The 22,285-nt window shown below is 35.9% G+C and overlaps 1 protein-coding gene across 1 annotated transcript; it reads right to left on the bottom strand.

Annotated features, from left to right (window-relative positions):
- Nucleotides 1–200: 200 nt before the first annotated feature.
- Nucleotides 201–20,779, bottom strand: LOC146996271 (heat shock cognate 71 kDa protein-like). Its single transcript, XM_085821402.1, is given in 3 exon segments — nucleotides 201–701; nucleotides 704–977; nucleotides 20,607–20,779. Coding segments are annotated over 3 exon segments (948 nt in total).
- Nucleotides 20,780–22,285: the final 1,506 nt, after the last annotated feature.

Here is a 22,285-nt window from a genome sequence, read left to right as displayed (position 1 = left end):
AGATAAATCCAATCAGTTTTCCTACTAACTTAATTTCCTAATAACTAAATTTTCTGCTCTCACTATCTGGACTGACTTGGGTCGACGGCCGCGACTGCAAGCCTTTTCAGATGGGGGGGATAATCTGTAATGATACTTTAATCAATTGATTAAATTAAATTCTATTAATATTGCTTAATAACGTGTTGGCGATTCTCTAACTAAATTGCATCCCTGTTCCTAAATTTTGGCGAAATACTTTCTTTATCATTCGTAATAGTGATCTTGTTCTCTTTTCCAGTACTCTTATCTACAGCAGACACATTCAATATGCCATTGGCATCAATATCGAAGGTAACTTCAATCTGTGGGACACCTCTAGGTGCAGGAGGAACGCCAGTTAATTCAAACTTTCGAAGAAGATTATTGTCCTTGGTCATTGCACGTTCACCCTCGTAAACTTGGATCAAGACACCTGGTTGATTATCAGAGTAAGTTGTAAATGTTTGTGTCTGACGAGTTGGAATGGTTGTATTACGTTTGATGAGCACAGTCATTACACCACCAGCAGTTTCAATTCCTAGAGACAGTGGGGTTACATCCAACAGCAACAGATCTTGCACTTGTTCAGATTTATCACCATTCAAAATTGCAGCTTGGACTGCAGCACCGTATGCGACAGCTTCATCTGGATTAATACTTTTGTTAACTATATTTTGTTAACTATAAGTTCTTTACCATTAAAGAAATCTTGCAGTAGCTTCTGAATTTTAGGAATACGAGTAGATCCACCTACCAGGACAATATCGTGGACTTGAGCTTTATCGAATTTTGCATCTCGCAAAGCCTTTTCAACAGGTTCCAATGTGCTTCTAAACAAATCAGCATTCAGTTCTTCAAAACGGTCTCTAGTTATGGTTGAATAGAAATCTACACCTTCAAAGAGAGAATCAATTTCGATGCTGGCTTGAGTACTTGAGGACTGGGTTCTCTTAGCCCTTTCACAGGCAGTATGTATGAGAAATTACATTTCATATAGAGAGAGATATATATATATAGAAGACAGAGAAATTTAAACACCTAAAACCAATATTAATTTGGAATCAAAGCAAGGCAATTCCTCAACAATATTAATAATCGCAACCTCGTATAAGAGTTTTAACACAATTATAAAAAATAACCGAAATTAAAATAAGAATTAATAATTGAACAAACTCGAAAAGTAAAAATGCGAAAGGGAAAATATACAAATTGCAAACATGTAAGAATTAATCTCCTTTTAAAGAGCTCGGTTACCCAAAGAAAGTTTTCTCGGTTACATGAAATTCGAATTCTTATTACAAGAATTTATTAAGTAAATAGTTCAGTATTTAAAATCATTCTCTGGGATTTGGATATACTTATGGATTACGAGGAAATGACGACGCCCTTATACTTATAATTATAGACTCCGCCCTAAGGGGGTCTGAAGTCTCGTAATTTTGCCTGAAAGGGCAATATTTTATGATTTATGCAGTGTCTCAAGAATAAAGCTTTGAATATTATAATGAATCATAAATAAATAATAATAAACGAAAGTCCTTAATACAAATGAGATGAAAAGACGAATGATTCAAATTTTATTGGAGAGCCAAAAGTGTTAATTTTACATTTAATTTTGAATAAAAGTCTAAACATTATAACGCGTTCGAAATTTTTTTTGAAATAATAATAATAAATAAAATTGTAATGAAAAATATAATCAAAATTTTTAAAATAAGTAAATCAAGTTCAAAAATATAATAATAATAGTAATAAAATAAATAATATAAAAATTAATGGTAAGGAAAGTAAAATATTAAGAAGAAATAAATATAAAATGTAAAAAGTAACAATAAGAAAATACAAAAAACACAAAAGTTAATATTAATAAACAAATAAGTAAAAATAAATAGCATTAAAATTGAATATGATATAAAAATAGTAAAAAAATCCATTAATTGGAAAAATATACATAAAAAAGTTCTTAATCTTTAATTAAGGTCTTTAAGTTTGGCTAAAATGCACAGTTTAGTCGCATTCAAGCCGCATCCTTGGCTCCCCACTTAATGTCTTTTTTTTAAATAAATGTAATTCAGCTTATGAGCTCAATTTTTTATCAGTCACAGGTCCGTCAAGGAGGTCCCCACTTAGTCACTCACTGGTCAATCAGCGTGCAATTTTTTAGCCAGCCACTGGTCAATCATCGAGATCGGCATTTAGTAAGTCTCTGGTGTGTCAATAAACAATTTTGGTCAGATTGATGTCATTTCGAACAAATTTATGACGAATATAAACTGAAAGTATGTCAACTTAGCTCAGATCTTGATAGGTTGCTTTAAAGTGTTATGTTTATTTTTAATTTTCTTAGAGCAAAAACATTTGAGTAACGCTTTTCTTAGGTTTGAAAATGTGAAACGCCGGTTACGATGTGAGGAAGGAGGCTGAGTATTCTTGTCATCAACGTAGATAACAGCGACAGTATCAACGACGATATCAATAAGGCGTTCTTGAAATTCTTGAATTGGTTTCACTTCTATACTGTCTACATGATCCATTTTGCCTTTTATTTCTATTTCATTATTTGTGTTGATGAGATTGCCGAAATCGATGTCCCCTTGTGCTCCAAGATCGTTATGCGATACAAAGCATTCAGCATCCAATGATTTAATAGAGGTATTCAAACTGAGTTCTTCCTGGTTAAAGGTGGTTGTAGCGGTATTCATGCCTGTTTGATTACCTGAGTTATAAGGTTTTGGAAAATCAAAATTCTTTTCTGTTTCTTGATGAAGGTAACTAAATTCATTTTCATCACTGAAAAGGTACACATCAGTGGGATTATTATCAAAATCATTTTGAAAAAGGTCGATGTGGTCAATGGCACTATCAATATGCAAATTAAGATGGTTATTATCAAAAGCTACGTTAGAAACTTGGAGGAAATCGGTGTCATTGTCTATATCCACTTCAAAGGAATCGTCATTAAATTCATTAATATCAGCATATGAATCAAGGAAATCTACATTATGTACCTTCTTTCCGGCATTAAAGTTGCGTTCATTACGGTTAATGGTGTTTTCATCATTACTTTTCCGAGTTTTCTCTTCTCTTCGAGGAAACAAGATGAAGGCAGTCGCAAAACAAATAAGTATGCCCAATAGGCTGTCGATAAACGGTGTTGGTATAAAAACGTAACACAGTACTGTCAACAAAAAGAAGCCCATTTTAAAAATGGCCCCAAGTCGATTTTAGCAATAAAAATAATTTATTTAAGCAAATAAGATCCACACGTAAGATTTTAGCACCACTAGATTTGATATCACTAATGATTATGGTTTATAAGCATTGTTAAAAAAGTATTCATTAACTTTGTTGTAATTCAACAGAAGCTGAAAAACAATTATTGGTAACTTCCTTATTACAAATCTTATTAAAAGGATTCTTTGAATATGTAGCAATGAAAGATCTTCTGATATATAATTCATAATAAAAAGGAAGTTTCTTTGTGTGTCTTTCGTTCATGCTGCGTGTAAGCTAATAGACCCAGGGCTACGAATTTGGTACATAGGTGCATCTAGGCAAGAGCCAGTGTACCTCGAAGCGAGTATTTCAAAATTGGAATATGTTTTTTTATCGTATGTTTTTTCATGAAATCGCATCAAATCGATAATTCTCTCTCATTATATCAGCAATAATGCTATTGTATCACTATTGCCATTGTTTATTGTATCAGGACTGTTGCCATTCGGAAAGATTAAGGCGAAAATTAGCGTCTTAAGAGATTTTAATTAATATCTCTGATCTTAGCTATTTTTTTGGATAAAAGAGGAAGCGGAAAAGCGGACAAAAGAACGAACGCTAAACTACCGCTCCCATAAATATTCAAATAAATATTTTTTGGGGGTTTCTTGTGATACAAAACATAACGTAATCCTCATATATATATATAACCAAAGATTATTATTATTAAAACGAAAATTATGGGAAACATATATTTCAATTGAAAAAATACTTTCAAAACTTGATGTTTTCCTGGTTTTATGAGTGCAAAGCGCAGAATATCATGTTTACCGTAGACTCTCATGCAAAGCGTTTCTTCTACCTTTGGTTAGGTGAAAATGAATTTAAATATAAACACAATATGAAATATATAAAAATGTTCTTAATTCTTTAATAGGCACCTATTTATGATAAAATCAACTGATTAGCATAAAATTAACTTATATTAGCGTTATATTCTTAGTGGGAAGGTATTCATGCCTAGGAAGGCCTTTAAATGATAAGCTCAACAATATGCTTCCATACAAAACCATCACAAGACACAACATTCTGACATCATACCAGGCTACGACAGTCATAACAAACATTCTGAACATGGTAAACCGAGTGAATAGAATATAACGTTTCAATTCTCTACATTCCTCAAAAATAAGATATAATAATTTGAGTCAACATGGAGTGTTCAGAACGCCTACATTACTAAGGGATTCAGGGAATGGATTTAAGTTCGCTCGTGCGATGGTCACTTTCTCGTCCAACAGATTATGACTAGAGAGTGGAAGGGAGAAAGGGACTTATATGTCATCTTCGGTGCACGAACAGAGCTAAATTATGCGCCTGCTTAAAGCTGTTAGGTGAATATCATTCTAACACTTACACACAAGCCTGAAAAAATTCATGAGACTTAAAATGGAAATCTTTATTATCTTTATACTACTTAGTGGGTCACAATCACAGAGTTAAGGGAAGTGGGAGTTTAATTAAACTTTTCTTTTGTCTCTCCTCTAAAATCTCAGAATATTATATTGGATATAAAAAGTCTCACATCGCTTTTCCTCCTACTGAAACCCTTTGATTCTTATTAATATAAATAATAATAATTGTTTTCCGTCACTACTTACCTGACATGAACGTATATATAATTTAGGCATACGCACCCAACAAAATATCTGATTTCGATACCACACGACTTCCCTGTAAGGACTATTAATTTATAGACATTTCTGCTTCAATTGATTTGCTCCAGTGTCCTGGAATTTTAATTAGATATATATTTATATTTCAATTAATTCAGTTCTCACTTCGCGGCGTAGCAAAAATCAATGGAGATTCAAAACACCTTCATTGAAAACTGTAAAATATATAAAAATCTAAAACATTAAATGCAGTTAAAAACAATTTTTACAATTAAAATTAGAGTTTCTGCGTCCAAACAAGAAACTCAACCAACAGGTAGACAGACCAAAATTTTTGGTGTACAGTTTTGAAAGTTAATGTTTAGTCTACCTTTGCAAAAAGACATGGAAGTTGGCGCACCAAATGATTTAATCAGCAGTTCTAATAACAGTGTCTGGCCTCGTTACGCCTACTATCACTTTTACATTGTTCATAATTCGAGAGCTGTCGCATACACGAAAGGTGTAAAATCCATAACCGAAATATAACAACATAAATCGACCTTTTAAAGGGTTAAAAGGCAAAAATGCAAAATTTATTAATATATAAGAACAAAAATACAGAGCTAAACGAGCCGGTGTAAGAAGACAGGAATATATATATATATTTATACATGTTAAAGTGACCGATTGCAAGGAAAAAACGAGGAGTACAACTAGATATTATAGCACTCCCGTATACTAAAACATTCTACGGCTACTCATTCTCGAGTTATTCGAGATACGTATCTCACGAAACGAAAATACTTGAAAATACCGCTAATCTCTGTGCTGAATCTATTTTACAATCCGTTTTTATAAAAAAGTGCGCCATATATTTCACGTCCAGATACTATGCCAAAACAAGTCATTCCAATTGATTTAAAGCGGTAGAAATGAATACTTTTCTTAAAATCTGCTACCCTAAATTTTTCGCAACTATAGTTCTTCATTTAACTCGTAGAGGGAACTAGAAGGTGACAGTTTTGTAATTTCAATTCTGCAGAGCCGATTAACGGAATTTAGCTTGCATTTTTCATACCGAAAAAGCGCGTCGTATGATGCATCTTATTAATCTGTAATGATATTTCTAAATCAATTGATTAAATTAAATTCTATTAATATTGCTTAATAAAGTGTTGGCGATTCTCTACCTAAATTGCATCCCTGTTCCTAAATTTTGGCGAAATCCTTTCTTTAGTATAAAATATATTAACCTGTTGGCGCCCGCCAAATCGCCAAACTCATAAATCTGTCATATTACATACAGTACTTAAGAACACTCCTGATGAGAAGATAGCGTCACCTCGTGATTTCAATTAATATTGCTGATTGGAGGAGCCTCGTGACGCACACATATGTATAAGTAGGGCTTCTGCTCAAGGTACGAGGAGAACGCTTGTGAGATGGATGCTAAAATAAACCTACCACTTTATTTTCCAAAATTTGTCTCATTCCTGTTGCCCCGGCAGCACAAAACAAATAATGTATGAGAAATTACATTTCAGAAAGCCGGTAGGATACCACATTCAAAGGGATTATCTAAAAACGAAGATACCCCAAGGATTATACGGATAAAATGTTACGCACTTAAGATGAATTTGCCGCTGTGCGACTTCTATGTTTCTACATTTTTCTCTAGGCGTTCTTTCTTCAAGAGAATCATCCTTCTGTTACCTGTATTCTGGTATTCTGCAGATTATTTTACGTCCAGAGAAGCACCCTTCTGCCCCCTGTGATGCGTGATCTGTGTTTCCATCGAAAGTTCGTCGTTCATCAAATGTGCTCTTACCGTTGACCTACTTTTGAGGATGGAAATCTTTCCCTACGTCAGCGGCGTTCTGTGCTGCTCTCGAGAGCTTTGTGCTTGTGTGGTGATTGATCGTGTTTTGCGAAAATCTAATTAAGAGTGCACAAAAATGTGTATTTTCGTGTCGATTTCATCACTCGTATTCTCGTCACAATAAGTCAAACAGAAGCAATTAGTAAAAGATTGGCGATGCAAATGATATTATTACTATTGAATTATAATTACTGATTTAATAATAGTGTTTTTATTTTGAAAATTTTAAAAAGTATTATTTTGGTATAAATGTATTTTAAATTTGGTATTTAAAGGATGTATTTTGGTTTTAATATTGTTTTGGGAAAATTTCAAGAGTATTATTTTTGAGTTAGTTTTATTTATGAAAGTATTATTAGTTTTATTTATGAAAGTATTATTAGCTTTATTTATGAAAGTATTATTAGTTTTATTTATGAAAGTATTATTAAAAGAATAATGGCTAATGAAAACCTCTCTGATCCTGATGATTCATTAAGGGCAGCTAACGCTGAACCTGAAACAAGTATAATTCCCTTTGACGCGCAGAATGATATGGATATAAATTCATGGCTTGAGTACTTTAACAAAACTCATTTAGATAAAGATGAAACCTGGAAGCTTAATAATGTAGCTCGATATGCTGTAGTAATGTAGCTGCCATAAAATTACTAAATATGTGGAATTAGTCCAAATTTTAAAAGAAAATTTTTTCGACTCCACTTTAACTGCGTTTGTTGATTTTGCCAATTACAAGTACAATCATAAAGAGGACATAACGCAATATTTTCGCAAAAAATTAGATATTGGTAAAAAATTAAATCTAACTCATGAAATGATCTTGGAGGGTCTGACGGATGGCCTTCCTATAGAATTAAAATCCTTAATGACGGTCAACGCACCCTCTGACCCTATCTCTTGGCTTACTCATGTCCATAAGCTTATTAAGATTAGCGAAAATCAACAAATCAAAAATTGCACCTCCCAGATTTGTTACTCCGATTGGGAACAGTCCCCAAGATTACAATCGATTTAATAGAAGTAGAATTTCAGCTACTGTGAGACAAGATTCTCCTAGACCCAACAATTTCCAACGTTTTCAGAGACCAAGTAATTTTTATAATCGGTTCAGTGGTCCAGGATTTACAAGCCATCATAATTATAATTCTCAAAATAGATTGCCATTGCCACCCAGTCCCTGCAGACTTTGCACCCGGAACGGAATCCCAAATGCTTTTCACTGGTTTAAGGTTTGTCCTTTCAGAGGGGAGAGATCTGATACACCTAATGTTACGCCCCTTGCAATATAACCAACCCCAGAAACCCCTCACAGTAGTTGACTATTAAAGGTGTCGGAATATTTGTCCAATAAGAAACGTCTAGAGTGTGTTGTAGACAGTGGTGCAACCATATCGATAATTTCTTCCAAAACGGCTAGACAATTACGTTTAAAAGTACAAACAATTACGTTTAAAAGTACAAAGAGTTAGGTCATTTTCAGTAACCCAAACTAAAGGAAACATAATCTTTAACAAAATATGTTGTATAAAAATGAAAATTGGACGGATTAGTAACCAAATTACCTTGTTTGTTCTTGATAATAATTTGAATTATGTAATTTTAGGACTTTATGAATGCAAATTATTTGAGTTGAGTATTGGTTGTAGTAATTTAAAAATTAAACAGAGAGCTATTGTACTTGATTGCCATTTTGACAGCCGACCCATATCTCCACACCTCCAACTTCAAGGTGGTACAACAAATGTTTATCCATGTGTTAATAATGATGATGATGTAAGAAATTTTCCAAGCTGTAAATATCGAACTACAAATCCAAAGGAATTAGTTTCTCAGTCTAACATTTATGTGAAAAATGCTGTTTCTAATACTGTCGATAACAAAGAGTATAACTTAAAAAAATTGTTAAATGATTATTCATCTGTGTTTTCTAAAAATAAGTATGATGTAGGAAAAATTAATATTGAACCTCAACGAATTAATTTAAATTCTGATTTGCCTGTATCATTAAGACCTTATAGAACATCCCCTATGGAAGAAGAGGAAATTAAGACCCAAATTGATCAATTATTACAAGCAGGTATAATTAAAGAAAGTTGTAGCCCATATTCGTCCCCCGTGACTCTAGTATTTAAACGTGAGGAAGGTAAGAAAACTAGATTCTGTATAGATTATCGAAAATTGAATTCCCTGGCTAAAACAGATGCAAACCCTCTTCCTCGCATTGACACTTTGTTAGACAAATTAAGTAAAGCAAAAGTATTTTCTACAATTGATTTGAGATCTGGTTTCTGGCATATCCCGATTCACCCTGCAGATACTGAGAAATTAGCTTTTTGCACGAATTTTGGATTATCCGAATGGTTAAGACTGCCTTTTGGTTTCAAAAATGCACCTGCAATTTTTAACAGAACAATTAGACGAATATTAACAAAAAATAAAATTAATTTCGCTTGCAGTTACTTTGATGATATAATCGTTTACTCTTCTTCTGAGAAAGAACATTTAGAACATTTAAAAATTTTATTTGAGGTGTTTAAAGAGGAGCATATTAAATTGAATCGAAACAAGTGTGAGTTCGCCAGAGATCAGATCACATTTCTTGGCTATGAAATAAAAAATGGTAGAATAATTCCCGATAACCATAATATAGAAGTTATTAAGAAACTTAAAAAACCGCAGTAACACCAAAGAGTTACAAAGAGTTTTGGGAAGTGTGAATGTGTATCATAGATTCATTCCGAATTATGCAACTATTAGAGCTCCATTAAACAGATTCTTGAAAAAAGATGTCAAGTGGGAATGGGATGACTAATGTCAAAAAGCTTTCGACGAAATGAAAAGAATACTGATTTCCAAACCTTTTTTACAATTGTATGATTCCAGTAGGCCATGTCATATTTTTGTTGACGCTTCTCAAACTGCTGTTGGAGCTGTTTTGAAACAACCAGATGAAAATGATGTCCTTCACCCTGTATCATATCATTCCCGAACTTTAAGAAATTATGAGAAAAATTATACGATTACTGAGTTAGAATGTTTGGCCATAGTAGATGCCCTAGACAAATTCTATTACTATCTGCATGGACAAAAATTTGTTATACATACGGACCATGCGGCCCTCGTTTGGCTCAAAAATGTTAAAAATTTAAAAGGTAGACTCTTCCGTTGGTCACTCAAACTACGTATGTTCAATTATGAAGTAAAGTATCAGAAGGGCTCTACCAATATTGAAGCTGACATGCTTTCTAGACATCCTGTTTCACAGCACCTCCAACATTATGTACATTTACTTGATAGAAATGAAATAATCCAACAACAAAAAACTGATAATGTCTGCGGAAAAAAATTACCAAGAGATAAATGATATGATGGTAATTAAGAAAAAGAATTTTTATAAAATTGTAGTACCTAAATCTTTAAGATTAAAATTGTTGAATAAAACCCATGAAAATTTTGGTCACCCGGGAGTTCAAATTATGCTTAACTTAATCACCCCTCAATATTATTGGCCTCATATTAGCGAAGATATCGGAAATTTTGTTAAACATTGTCATACTTGTCAACTTAATAAAAAGAAAAAACAGAAAAAATTTGGTCTTATGCAAGACGTACCCCCAACCGACAAACCTTTCGAATGTCTCTCTATTGACACTGTGGGAGGATTTAATTATTATAATTCTACAAAAAAATATTTACATATAGTTATTGACCATGCAACAAGATATGTCTGGGCTTTTACCTCGAAACGTGTAACTTCAGAAACCTATGCCAATTGTCTAAAACAAATATTTCAAATACAAGTCCCCGAAAAAATTCTGAGTGACAGGAATGCAGCCTTCACTTCCTCTAGATTTAAAAAAATTCCTTAAAAAGCATAATGTTAAACAACTTTTAACTTCATCTCACCATCCCCAGACAAATGGTAAAGTAGAAAGAGTAAATCAATCAATAGTAAGTCGACTAAAATGTAAAGTAAATCCTTCTTCTAAAAACGTACCATGGACTAAAGTGCTAGAGCAAGTTGTTATCGAATATAACAACTCCCCTCATACGGTAACTAAGTTCACCCCAGCATACTTACTATTTGGTAACCTCCCTTTTGAATCTCCAATTGATCAAAATAAATACCCTTCCTTAAGGAAAATAGTATCTTCCAAGCAGAATTACACGCAATTCGAACGGCTATAGATTACTCAATCGATAACAATTTACAAAAAATTAATATTTTCTCAGATAGTCAATCAGCAATACTAGCTCTACAAATCTCAAACACACATCTGAAATAATTCAAGATATTTTTAACAAATTTAAAATTATCCAATAGCCTCAAATATCACCAAACATTTATTCGATAAAGGCTCACGTTGGAGTTCTTGGTAACGAAGAAGCCAAATCTGCTACTACCAACAATAATATCCCTTCAAGGAAAATTTCCTGGCCGAAATCATACCTCAAGAAATAGCTACATAAAATCAGCCTCCAAACGTGGGAAGAAGAATTGACAACAATAAATACAGGAAGACAATTACATCAAATAGCGCCTCATGTAAATGATACATGTACAATGGTCAATGGTTATATAAACCGCTTTTTAACTGACATGGGCCATATCCCACATACTTCTTCAGATTCAACATCTCAAACTCTGAGCAATGTGTATGTCGATATAAAGGTGATCCAATCCATTATATTACTCAATGTCCCTTAAGTCAACTCATATTAAATTACCTAATTCAAATTTTTGTTAACAAAGATGAAATTATTTGTTAACAAAGATGGTCGCTAAATCACGCTAATAATATTTCTAACTGTTGTAATTTATAATGCAACGAGTTCATATGATTTATAATATAATTCATTTATAATTTTTTCAGCAGTATTGAAATTAACAGCAGACACTGATAATATTATACATTTAGATTACAATGATTTAGATTTCCATTGCCTTCTTCACTCATGCTTTTATACTACATTCCTAATATTTCATAATGGCATACAGGTTAAGTTTCACTCATTCATTAAACATGCAAATCTTTAATTCAGCCCACTTTTGTTCTTACGTGTGCTGTATCTTCTATTTTCTTTAATACACTCATGTCCATAAATTAAGAACAATTCGGAGTCACGCGGAAATTGAACTCTAAAATAAATATATCACCTGTAAAATCACTACACGCATCTTCAAGAATCATATGCAAATTCCAGGAAGTAACCAGATGACACCAATGGTACGAGGCGAGATGACACCGAGATGGCGAGAGTGTAAGAGAGTGATATATAAGGATAACAGGCAAAGAAGTAAAAATGTTCACAGGCGCTTTATAAGCATTTCAGTGCAATAACCGAATAGTTATGACACAAAGGACGCATTTGGATGATTTTTTACGTGGTAGAATTATCGGCCGTCTGGAATGTGAGCGTACCCAACTGGAAGTATCAGACGAACTTGGAATTGCCCAGAGTGTCATCTCCAGGCATTGGCAACGATTCCAAGATAATGGTAATGTGAGTAGACGTTACAGCACAGATCGCCCCAGAGTTACAACGCCGAATGAGGACTGGTATTAGGCAGCTACTGCCGAAAGAAACAGGCGGAGCACAGCCTCAGACCTGTCTCGTCAGCTCTCTTCAGCCACTGGTACGACAATTTCAAGGCAGACCGTGTACAGACGCTTAGGGCAGATAGGTCTATATGCTCGTAGAACTGTCAGATGCGTTCCACTTACTGCAACTCACTGTCGCCTGCGGTTAGCCTGGAGCAGAGAGAATGCGTTTTGGATACCGGAACAGTGGGCTTATGCAATGTTTTCCGACGAGTCCAGGTTTAGCTCGCAGTCTGATTCTCGCCGGACTTTCATATGGAGAGCCCTAGGTACCCGTTACCACCAAGAAAACATCATTGAATGACACCGTTGACACCGTTACGGTGGTGCAGGAATGCTCGTTTGGGGTGGAATTATTCTGGGTTCCAGAACTGACCTACTTGTTCAAATTGGAACCATGACAAGCCAAATCTATCGGGACGTCATTCTGGAACAACATGCACGTTTGTTTCGGGGCGCCATGTGCGCACAATTTATGTTTATGGATGACAACGCCAGCCCTGATCTTGCAAACATCGTAAGCGAATGCCTTCAATCGGAGGATATCACCCTTATGGACTGGCCAGCATTCTCACCTTGAATATAGTAGAGCACGTGTGGGATATGCTTGGCCGACGAGTTGCAGCCCGTCAACCTCCTCCTACATGTCTACCGGGATTTCGGAGAGCATTGCTTTTTGAGTGGTGTAATATCCCCCAAGATCAGATCGATAATTTGATACTCAGCATGCCTAGGCGTTGTACGGACTGCATTGCATCGTCTGGGAGACATAGAATGTATTAACAATCATACCAACCATGTAATATTGGTTTTTTGTAAATAGGTGTTTTTTTGTAATTTGCTCCAGGGAGAAAAATTCGCTATTTTTTTTAATAATATCAAGCATATAGCATCTTTTTTGCTCTTTACCTTTTGTTTAATAAATAAGCTTTACAAATAAGTCAAATTTGTTTTGCTTCTAACTCTCCCTTTGCCTGATTTTGCATTATCCTTAATTTATGGACATGAGTGTATATTGTTCAGCCTAATTTCGAAAGGTCTTATGATCAAGCGGAAAAGTCACCCGAATGTTCGACGAATGTGTAAAAATGTAGCGTAAAAAATTCAATTCATGAAATAAAAATACTTTTTTAATTTATTCCTTAAAAATATTGCAAAAATTTTCACCTTTACCTTAGCATATCTTTTTACAGATACCTCTAATAAGATTCGGTTTCGGTTTATTTAATTATCGCAAAGCACACTAGGGCTGTCTGCCTAAGGGCAGGGATGCCTTCGTGGAGGACCTTTCTAATGGAAACTGGCTCTTATACACGTTACACATGGGGAAAACCACGAAAACGCCCATGCAGCCAGCCCGTTGGCGGAATTCGAGCCTCAAACCGAACTACCAGTGTTCAGCGACTTTACCGCTCGGCCGCTGGTTGGCCCTCTAATAAGGAAAGAAATTAACTCGGTTTCGGTGATTGATACCTCGGTGCAAATTATATGTAACATTTTTCCAAAAGCATATAGTTTATATTGGATATAAATAAATTAAGGATTATTTCTCCATCTAATTTTCTTAACATGTTTATTCCAGAATTTTCTTTTCACACTGTAGCGCTTAACTCTATGAGTTTTCTATAATCATTCAATTTCTCTAGTTATGGCAACTTTGCATACCTTCTGACAAGTAGTCATATTTTTAACCACTATTATTTTAATTGCTGTTGACTATCAGAACATTATTCACTTGTTTCACAAATGCAAATATTCATTTTATACGCAAATCTACGTAAAATAGCAATAAAACGTCAGTTACGCTAAACTCCTGATCGATTGCTTGTTTTAGATTGAATGAAATTAAACTTAATTTTGCTGTTAATTAGCTTGTTATTAATTTAGTTATACATTTCTAATTAATTATACGTTCAGATATTTCCAAGTATATTACTCAAACTTTTGCATCCCAAATTTTAATTTTTGATTAAAAAAATAAACTTTTATTTATTGAGAGGCCTGATTGATTATATTAATTTGCAGTATTTTTTATCTAATTCCTTTCTTTTAGATAAATTTTAGAAAAAAATTCTTAACATAATAATTTAAATTTATTTACAATTTATACGTCAGTGTTTAAACGCATAGTAATGTTGTTATAATAGATTTCATGCTAGGCATTTTTTTAAAAATTTAACTAAATTTAATTTCTGCAAACATTTACATGATTATTTTAATTTAAAAATATTTTTAGCACACTTTAACACACTTTGATATGGAATAATTTTTTGCACGCTAGTGAACTCTTAAATTTTCCAGTCTAGTTCAGACATCTTGACTATTATTGATGTAATTTATTAAAAATATAATTGGTATGCTTTATAATTATTTAATTTATGATATTGTTACGAATTTGGTATTTAAAAAGCTAATGTTAGTTCAATTATAAATTAAATGGTTTTATTTCTCGCGCAGTGCAGCCCGTGACGAATATTAAAAGAAAGCTAAGCCGGAAAATTGAAAATACAAGAGCGCGTGCATTAAATAAATAAATATCTCTTTTTGATTTCGAGAAAGTACTAGAAAATTCTAGCGCGTGATTTTAAAATCTTATAAAAGGAGGAAAACATCTCAGTTCGTTGTAGTTGCTTAGTTTGTTGTTTAGAAAACTGCTCTTGTTGATTGTAGCGAATTCTCGGATTAGCGTTCTTTAGCTGTTTTGAATTATGTTCAATTGGACATTTGAGTAGTTAAAAGATAATGTAATAGTTAAAAGATATTGTAATACTGCATGATAATTTGAGAAAATTTAAGCATTTTTGTTGTCATAATAATAAATTTTTGTTCATTTTTCATCGGACTTGTGCATTCATTTCATAACGAACCCGTACGCACGCAACAATATTATTATAATACACGAAAGATGTTTGTAATGCTAATATTTATGTTTACCAATACCTTTTATTTTCTTTGTTAGCTCTCGTATTTATTACTGTTATTCAAGTAATTAGCCTGCTTGTTAGATATTTTTTACTTTCTCTTGTGATATATAATTCTATTTATTCATTTTTATTTTCCTCTTGGCTACATTTGGCTTCGAAAAGTTAAATTGTAACCCTGTAGGCAGAAGGGGGAGAAATTTTGATTTGCGCAGTTGGACTATAGCATGATCCGGGGGCGTAATGGCAAACCGCACATTGAGTTGATCAATGTTAAAGAATTTCGCTTACTGCCCATGCTCAATGTTCTAACGTTGGCGTGGGAGGAAAATACTGGCGACTAAGGGCATAAGCAACCCTACACAAGCCTGTTTGTCATATTGGATTTACTGTTTACAATTGAAATACTCCGGAAATTTGTGTATACTTATTTGCGTGTGCTCCTGTTTCATTTCAGTAATTTCAACTGAATTTATTCCTTAATTTGTTAAAGTATATAAAAATGGAACGTATAATTAATACTCAATTGCTTTTATTATAAACAATAAGCATCCAGCTAATATATCTTGTAATGTTTTCTGTTTTGTAATACTTCTTAAACTAAAATTTGCGTAGTGTACAATCAATAGTTACACTCTAAGCAACTTACTGAAGTAACTTACAACCTAACAAGTTTTAAAACACCGAACTGTTTACGCCCAGATAACGCAATATCAACCATATACCGTATTTATCTTCGTTTAAAATTGCGCCAAAGTTGTAATTTCACAAAATTATATTCTGGGCATGCGCAGTAAGCGAAATTCCCCTAACATTGATCAACTCAATGTGCGGTTTGCCATTACGCATCCGAGGGGGATTTTCATTAGCGCAGTTGGAGTACACCCATTAGGGGTGTTGGTCTTGCCCAAAATTTTTTTCACATATCATACAAGTGCCCGAAGAAAGTCATGTTTCAGTATCGCCAGAGAATTGTAATATTTTTATTAGTAAACAAAAATATTTATTGCATTTACAATGAAATTTGACCGAATTCAGTGTTTTATTACCAATTTGAATTTCTCTTCCATATAAACACATTCAAGTATTATAGTCAAGTTATTCTCATATGGATTTTTTCCCTACATTTCGATCATTTTCTAACCATTTCATTTACGGTAAAATTTGATTCTTTGCTAAATAGTGAAATGTTTTTCGCATCCGAATTCATTTTGCATCGTATTACAATGACTTGACAAAATTATGTTTTCAGAAAATTGTTTTTTGGGAAATTCCTCGTCAATAAACTTTTGGGCACTTGGACTATGCTACCTCTTTTTACGTTACCATCGCGGCAAATCATCAAATTTTCAATAATACTATGAATACTTATTTTTTTTACAATGTCTTCTAAGGATTTTGGAAACATTAATTGGCATTAATTGTACATTAATTGGTTTAATAATGGTTGATTTAATATTTTCTTTTTCACGTATTTGGAGGATTCAGTTTGAAATGAAATGTAACCTCGTGTCTTAGTATACTACTGTGCCAGATTAAATATCTCTGACACTGATGTATACGTACGTAGGTAACGGAGATTTTAACCATTTCTCATGGATTTTTAATATTTTCTCTAAGCTATCACGATCACTGGCTTGAATTACCATAGACTTTGAGAAAAATTTCTTACTAATTTCATAAGAAATATGTCTAAGAAAATATCAATATCTTCATAAGAAGCATCAACTTTGCTTTAAATTATTAAGAGAATAATAATCATTGTTTTGTAAAATATTTCTCTTTACAACAAAAAATCACTACTTTATCACATCTCAGTTGACAATAAAATGACCGCCACCACTGGCCTTAGTAGTGGCGGAAGCCTAAAAATAGCTAATGCCCGCCATTTAAAAAAAAATCTGAATATAAATATAAAGCGTACATAATCACTGCATAGCATTAATAAACCAGGATTCTATTTTAACTTCTTTCATTGCATATCAAGTGAGTATTTGAAAAAAGTCATGTTTCCCCGTGATTTCAGGTTTTATGGTTTATGTGATTATGGCAAAGCTTCGAGGGCTATCTGCCTAAGGGGAGGGATGTCTTCATGACGGACTTTCAAGCGAAACTGGCTCGTATACACGTTACACATGGGGAAAACGACGATACCACCCATGCAGCCAAGCCGTTCACGAAATTCCAACCTCGGCTCAGGCAAACTCGACGAGTTGATCGCAAAAGAGTTCTCGCGTTACGACGCTATCCCGGCGTAGAAATTTTACGATTTTCGAATCTTTGTAAGACGAATATTTGGAGAAAAAATTCGAATCAAGTAGAGTTCATAACATAAGAGAACCGGTGATAGAGTCTTGAAGGAACATACTCCAGCAGCTGTTGGCCTTAGGCGGAGATAAGTGCGCATGGCAATGGCATAAGTGAAAAAGAAATTGCCTAAGTCTCGCTGAATCAGAGTCCAAGTGGTGACCACATAACATATACACATTCCATAGTTAAATATCAGCATTCACATAGTTAAATATTACCATATACAGTAGTAAAAAATATACAAGTATGCAAAAGGAAAAAAATACTATATGCAATAAATACATCAGGCGGTGATCCAAACCAAAACATAGAAAATAAGGGAGAGTGCATAATTAATTTATAATTTACATTACACTAGGTACCTTAAGACTGCAAGCGGCCGTTTACTGTTTACTTCATTTGTGAAATCATATTGTAGAACAGGTATAGAGCTATTGTTTACCTTTGGGATATTATTAAAGAATTTTTCAGCTAGAAGTGCAAAGTAATTGAAGATAGTGGGAATTTCAAATTCCTCATGGATCGCCGTGTTCCGAATGAACCATCGGCTGTTGGTAGCTTGTCTAAGTGTTACGTTCTGTAACACTTGGAGTTTCTTTACATTTGTATGGCTGGAATATCCTCAAAAAGGGCAGGCATAAGAAAGTATGGGACGCAAAAGGGTTTTGTAAATGAGCAATTTGTTATCTATAGAGAGAACGGAGTTCCGCCAAATTAAGGGGGTAAGTGTTCGTTTACGAGCATGGAACTTGGCAATAAGCTGTGTGATGTGTGGGGTTCATGTGAGTCGCCTATCTAAAGTAATGCCTAGGTATCGGGCTTGCCTAGTCCACTAGTACAGGGATATTATACATGAGGATGGAGTCTTCCGAGTAGATGTTGACTCTTTTCGTAAACCAGATCGCCTTCGACTTGTCCACATTGATTTTGAATTTCCAGGCAGTGAGCCAGGACTCGAGTGTGTGGATGTGAGATTGGAGTGCTTGTATAACTGGACCAGGAGATGCATTTTTTCAGAGAATTGCCGTGTCGTCGGCGTACATTGCCAGGGTGGTGTGTGGTGATTGTGGTATATCGTTCGTGTAGATACACTGGTGTGCAAAAATTAAGGACGAAGTCGAAAAATTAGCATATCAGCTGAACAAAGAGGTAGAGCGGACAGAAAGACCAATGAGGAGATTAAGTAAGGTGATGTACGGTAGCCCATGCGCAGATATGCAGTTAGACGTAATGGGGGAGTGTCTGAGTAGTATAAAGCATGTTGTCGGTGTAAGATCAATATTTCTGGCAAAGACAATGCACGCTGTATAGCAGTTAAAATCACACCGAGTTGCTGCCTCAGCGAGAAATGGCGAATAATCAATCTGTTAGACGACATCTGGATGCTTTTACCCGAGGTCGAACCATTGGGAAGTTGGAGGAAGACCGCAGTGTGACAAGTGTGTCTGCAGAGATCAGAATTGCTCACAGCATTGTTTCACGACTTTGGAGACAATTTCAAACTATAGGAACAGATATCCGGGGGTTTATTAGTGGTCGTCCACGAGGAACCACACCCGCAGATGACCGGTATATTGCCTTACAGGGCAGAAGAAACAGGCGGCAGACAGCGGGAGAAATCGTTAGACACACGACACAGGCGATTGGACGACCGATATCGAGTTTTACCGTGGCCAGAAGACTGCACGGTGGTGGTCTGTTTGCACGACGCCCTGTACGGTGTGTACCTCTAACGCCTGCCCATCGGAGAAGGCGTTCTCTGTGGTGCCGGGAACACCGGAATTGGAGAGACAATGAATGGGGACGAGTACTCTTTACAGATGAGAGCAGATTCAGTCTGAGTAGCGATTCTCATCGCATACTCATCTGGAGAGAGCGGGGAAGCCGCAATCATCCCTCGAACATCATTTAAAGGGACAGGTGTGGAGGTGGCGGTGTTCTCGTTTGGGGAGGCATCATGCTTGGTAGTCGTACAGACCTTCACATCTTCGACGCAGGTTCAGTCAACGGGACCCGTTATTGTAACGAGATTCTTCTTCCATATGTGCGTCTTTTTAGAGGCGCTATGGGTCCGCAGTTACTTTTCATGGACGGCAATGCACCATGTCATCGCACAGTAGCTGCCGAACAGCTCTTAGAGAGTGAGGATATTGAACGTATGGATTGGCCGGCACGATCTCCGGATATCAATCCCATCGAGCATGAATGGGATTTTCTAGGCAGACGCTTGGCAGCTCGTACCTTACCGCCAGTAACGATTCCGGAGCTTCGATTGGCGCTGCAAGCCGAATGGGCAGCATTGCCTCAACAACTCATTGACACCGTCATCCTAGCAGTCAGGGGAGATCATATCCCCTATTAAAGACCGGATATTTCTTGCTGGACACCCATCACAGGGATGTTTCGGCCTTCAGTCGCATTGCGCTCCATGCTACTTTTTCAATAAAGCTTCTTTTTATCCCTCTGATTTCACTTTTAGTAAGTGTTGCTTACATTTCTCATGTCCTTATGCACTGGGGATCTTACGGAATTAAATGTGTTGATTTGGAAAGCTTTTGTACAAAGTTATATTGAAAAAACCGTCTCGTCCTTAATTTTTGCACACCAGTGTATTATAGTAAATGGGCCCAAGGAGGCTCCCTTGCGGGAAACCGGCCCTGATAGCCCGTGGGGTTGAGTATGTGTTGTTTACACGAACGATAAAGTGTCTATCCTTAAGATAGGAGTACGTGATGGCTGTGATGTATTCTGGGAAACCCAGAGAGATAATTTTGTACATGAGGCCCTCCAGCCAAACACGATCAGAGGCTTTAGCTACATCGAGGAAGATGGCACCTGTAGTTTGGCGTTCCTGCAGTCCTTGAGAGATATATTCAGTCACTCGGTACAGCTGGTGGACCGCTGAGTGCTTTTTCCTAAATCCGTGCTGTTGGGGGATAATGATACTATGCAGGTCCATGTAACCAAGGAGTCTTTTCATGATGATGTGCTCCGCTACCTTGCTGAGCGAGGACAGGAGGCTAATAGGCCGGTAGGAGGCTGGTTCTGCAGGTGGCTGCCAGGCTTGGGTATAGGAATAACAATGGCCGTTTTCCAGGGCGTTGGATAGTGTCCCAGTCTTAGCATGTCGTTGATGATGGATACAAGCTTCAGCAGCATGAGAATTCCCATACAGTTGATCAATTTATTGAGGATCTTGTCTATGCCTGGGCTTTTTTTGATCAAGAGTTTTTCGATGTAGCCGTAGACCTCTGAAGATTTGACAGGAGTAATGTTCTTCGTGTGTGGTTTTGAGAAGAATTCTGTAAGTGTGGTGTTAACTAAGTGTTCTGTTTGAGGGTGAGAGATGTTGTTTGTGCAGAATTGAGAAGCATAGTGATCAGCTAGTGACTCAGCTTTCTCAATTTCGGTGAGGGCAATATTCTGTTGGCCGTTTAAAGGCGGAATATTGGTGTGGCATCTCTTAAGCTTAGCAGTCGCCTTCCATACAGAACTTTGATCTGCTAAAGGGAAGTGAGGTAGTTGGTCCAGTCGCGTTGTGTGTGTTGGTGAGTACGAGTCCTGACCTGGTGCTTCAGTCTGTTGAGGGTTGTCTTGTCAGCCGGGAACCGATATCTTTGCCACACCTTTCGGGCAGCATTTCTTTCCTGGATGAGCTTCCTCAGTTCCGGGTCAGTTGCCTTTTGCCTGTGAGAGACTGGAGTGCTGTTGGCATCCAGGGCAGTTGTTAGGTCAGAGGTGAAATTTTTGACCAATGCGTCTAACTCATCACCCGTGCGGGCTGTTGGAATGTGTAGTCTAGTGTTGTTTAAGGCTTTGGCATATCCTGCCCAGTTAGTGATGAAGGCCTTTTTGTGTGGTGTGCTACAGACAGAGGTCCCCACCTGTATCATGACCGGGTTATAGTCAGAGGATAACTCGTTGAGGGTTTGGATGGATCTGTGATGGCATCCTTTAAGGAGGAAAAAGTCCAGTACGTTAGCTGATCTGCCGTTGTAGCGTGTTGGAGTATCTGGAGCTGCAATGGTAATACCTGCCTCAGTGGCAAAACGGTGAATTACAGTGCCTAGGTAGTTTGAGCGATTGCAGTTCCATGCGCGGTGGAGTGCATTGAAGTCTCCGCCTATTATTGTTTTTCTGTTGAGTTGGAATAGCGCTTCATAATCCTGCGCAATATTCGCTTGGGATCTTTTGTTGCTTGGTATATAGGCGGAGATAACAGTGAGTGGGTGTGAAGTGAGTGTGGTGACTGTGATAGCTATGGCCTCGAGGCCTAAAAGCTGTGGCAGTGTTGTGTGGTGATGGGTGATGGAGCGCTTGACGAGGATAATAAGTCCTCCTCCTAGATGTCTGCTTGTCCTCTCTCGGTCAAGTCTGTAAACACAATAGTTGGCAATCTGGACAGTAGTGTGTGGACTAAGCTTGTGTTCCTGTAGGAGTAAGATGTCAGGACAATGCTCCTTTACAAAAATGCGTAATTCATCAAGTTTGTGGAATAATCCATTTGCGTTCCATGTTAAAATTACAAGTTCGTTAACCATAATTACTCGTTATTTGTTAACCCGTGGATTTCTTCTAATATTAAGTGTAACACTTGAATCTTATCTAAAATGTTATCACATTTTCTAAGCTCAAGCATTTTACTTTTATAAATATTAATAATTTTGCTGATATTGC

Source organism: Stegodyphus dumicola, chromosome 7, assembly GCF_044657685.1.
Source record: "Stegodyphus dumicola isolate Sdum_Otavi_A_Nest chromosome 7, ASM4465768v1".
Classification (NCBI taxonomy): domain Eukaryota; kingdom Metazoa; phylum Arthropoda; class Arachnida; order Araneae; family Eresidae; genus Stegodyphus; species Stegodyphus dumicola.
This window is presented reverse-complemented; position numbering and strand designations above follow the sequence as displayed.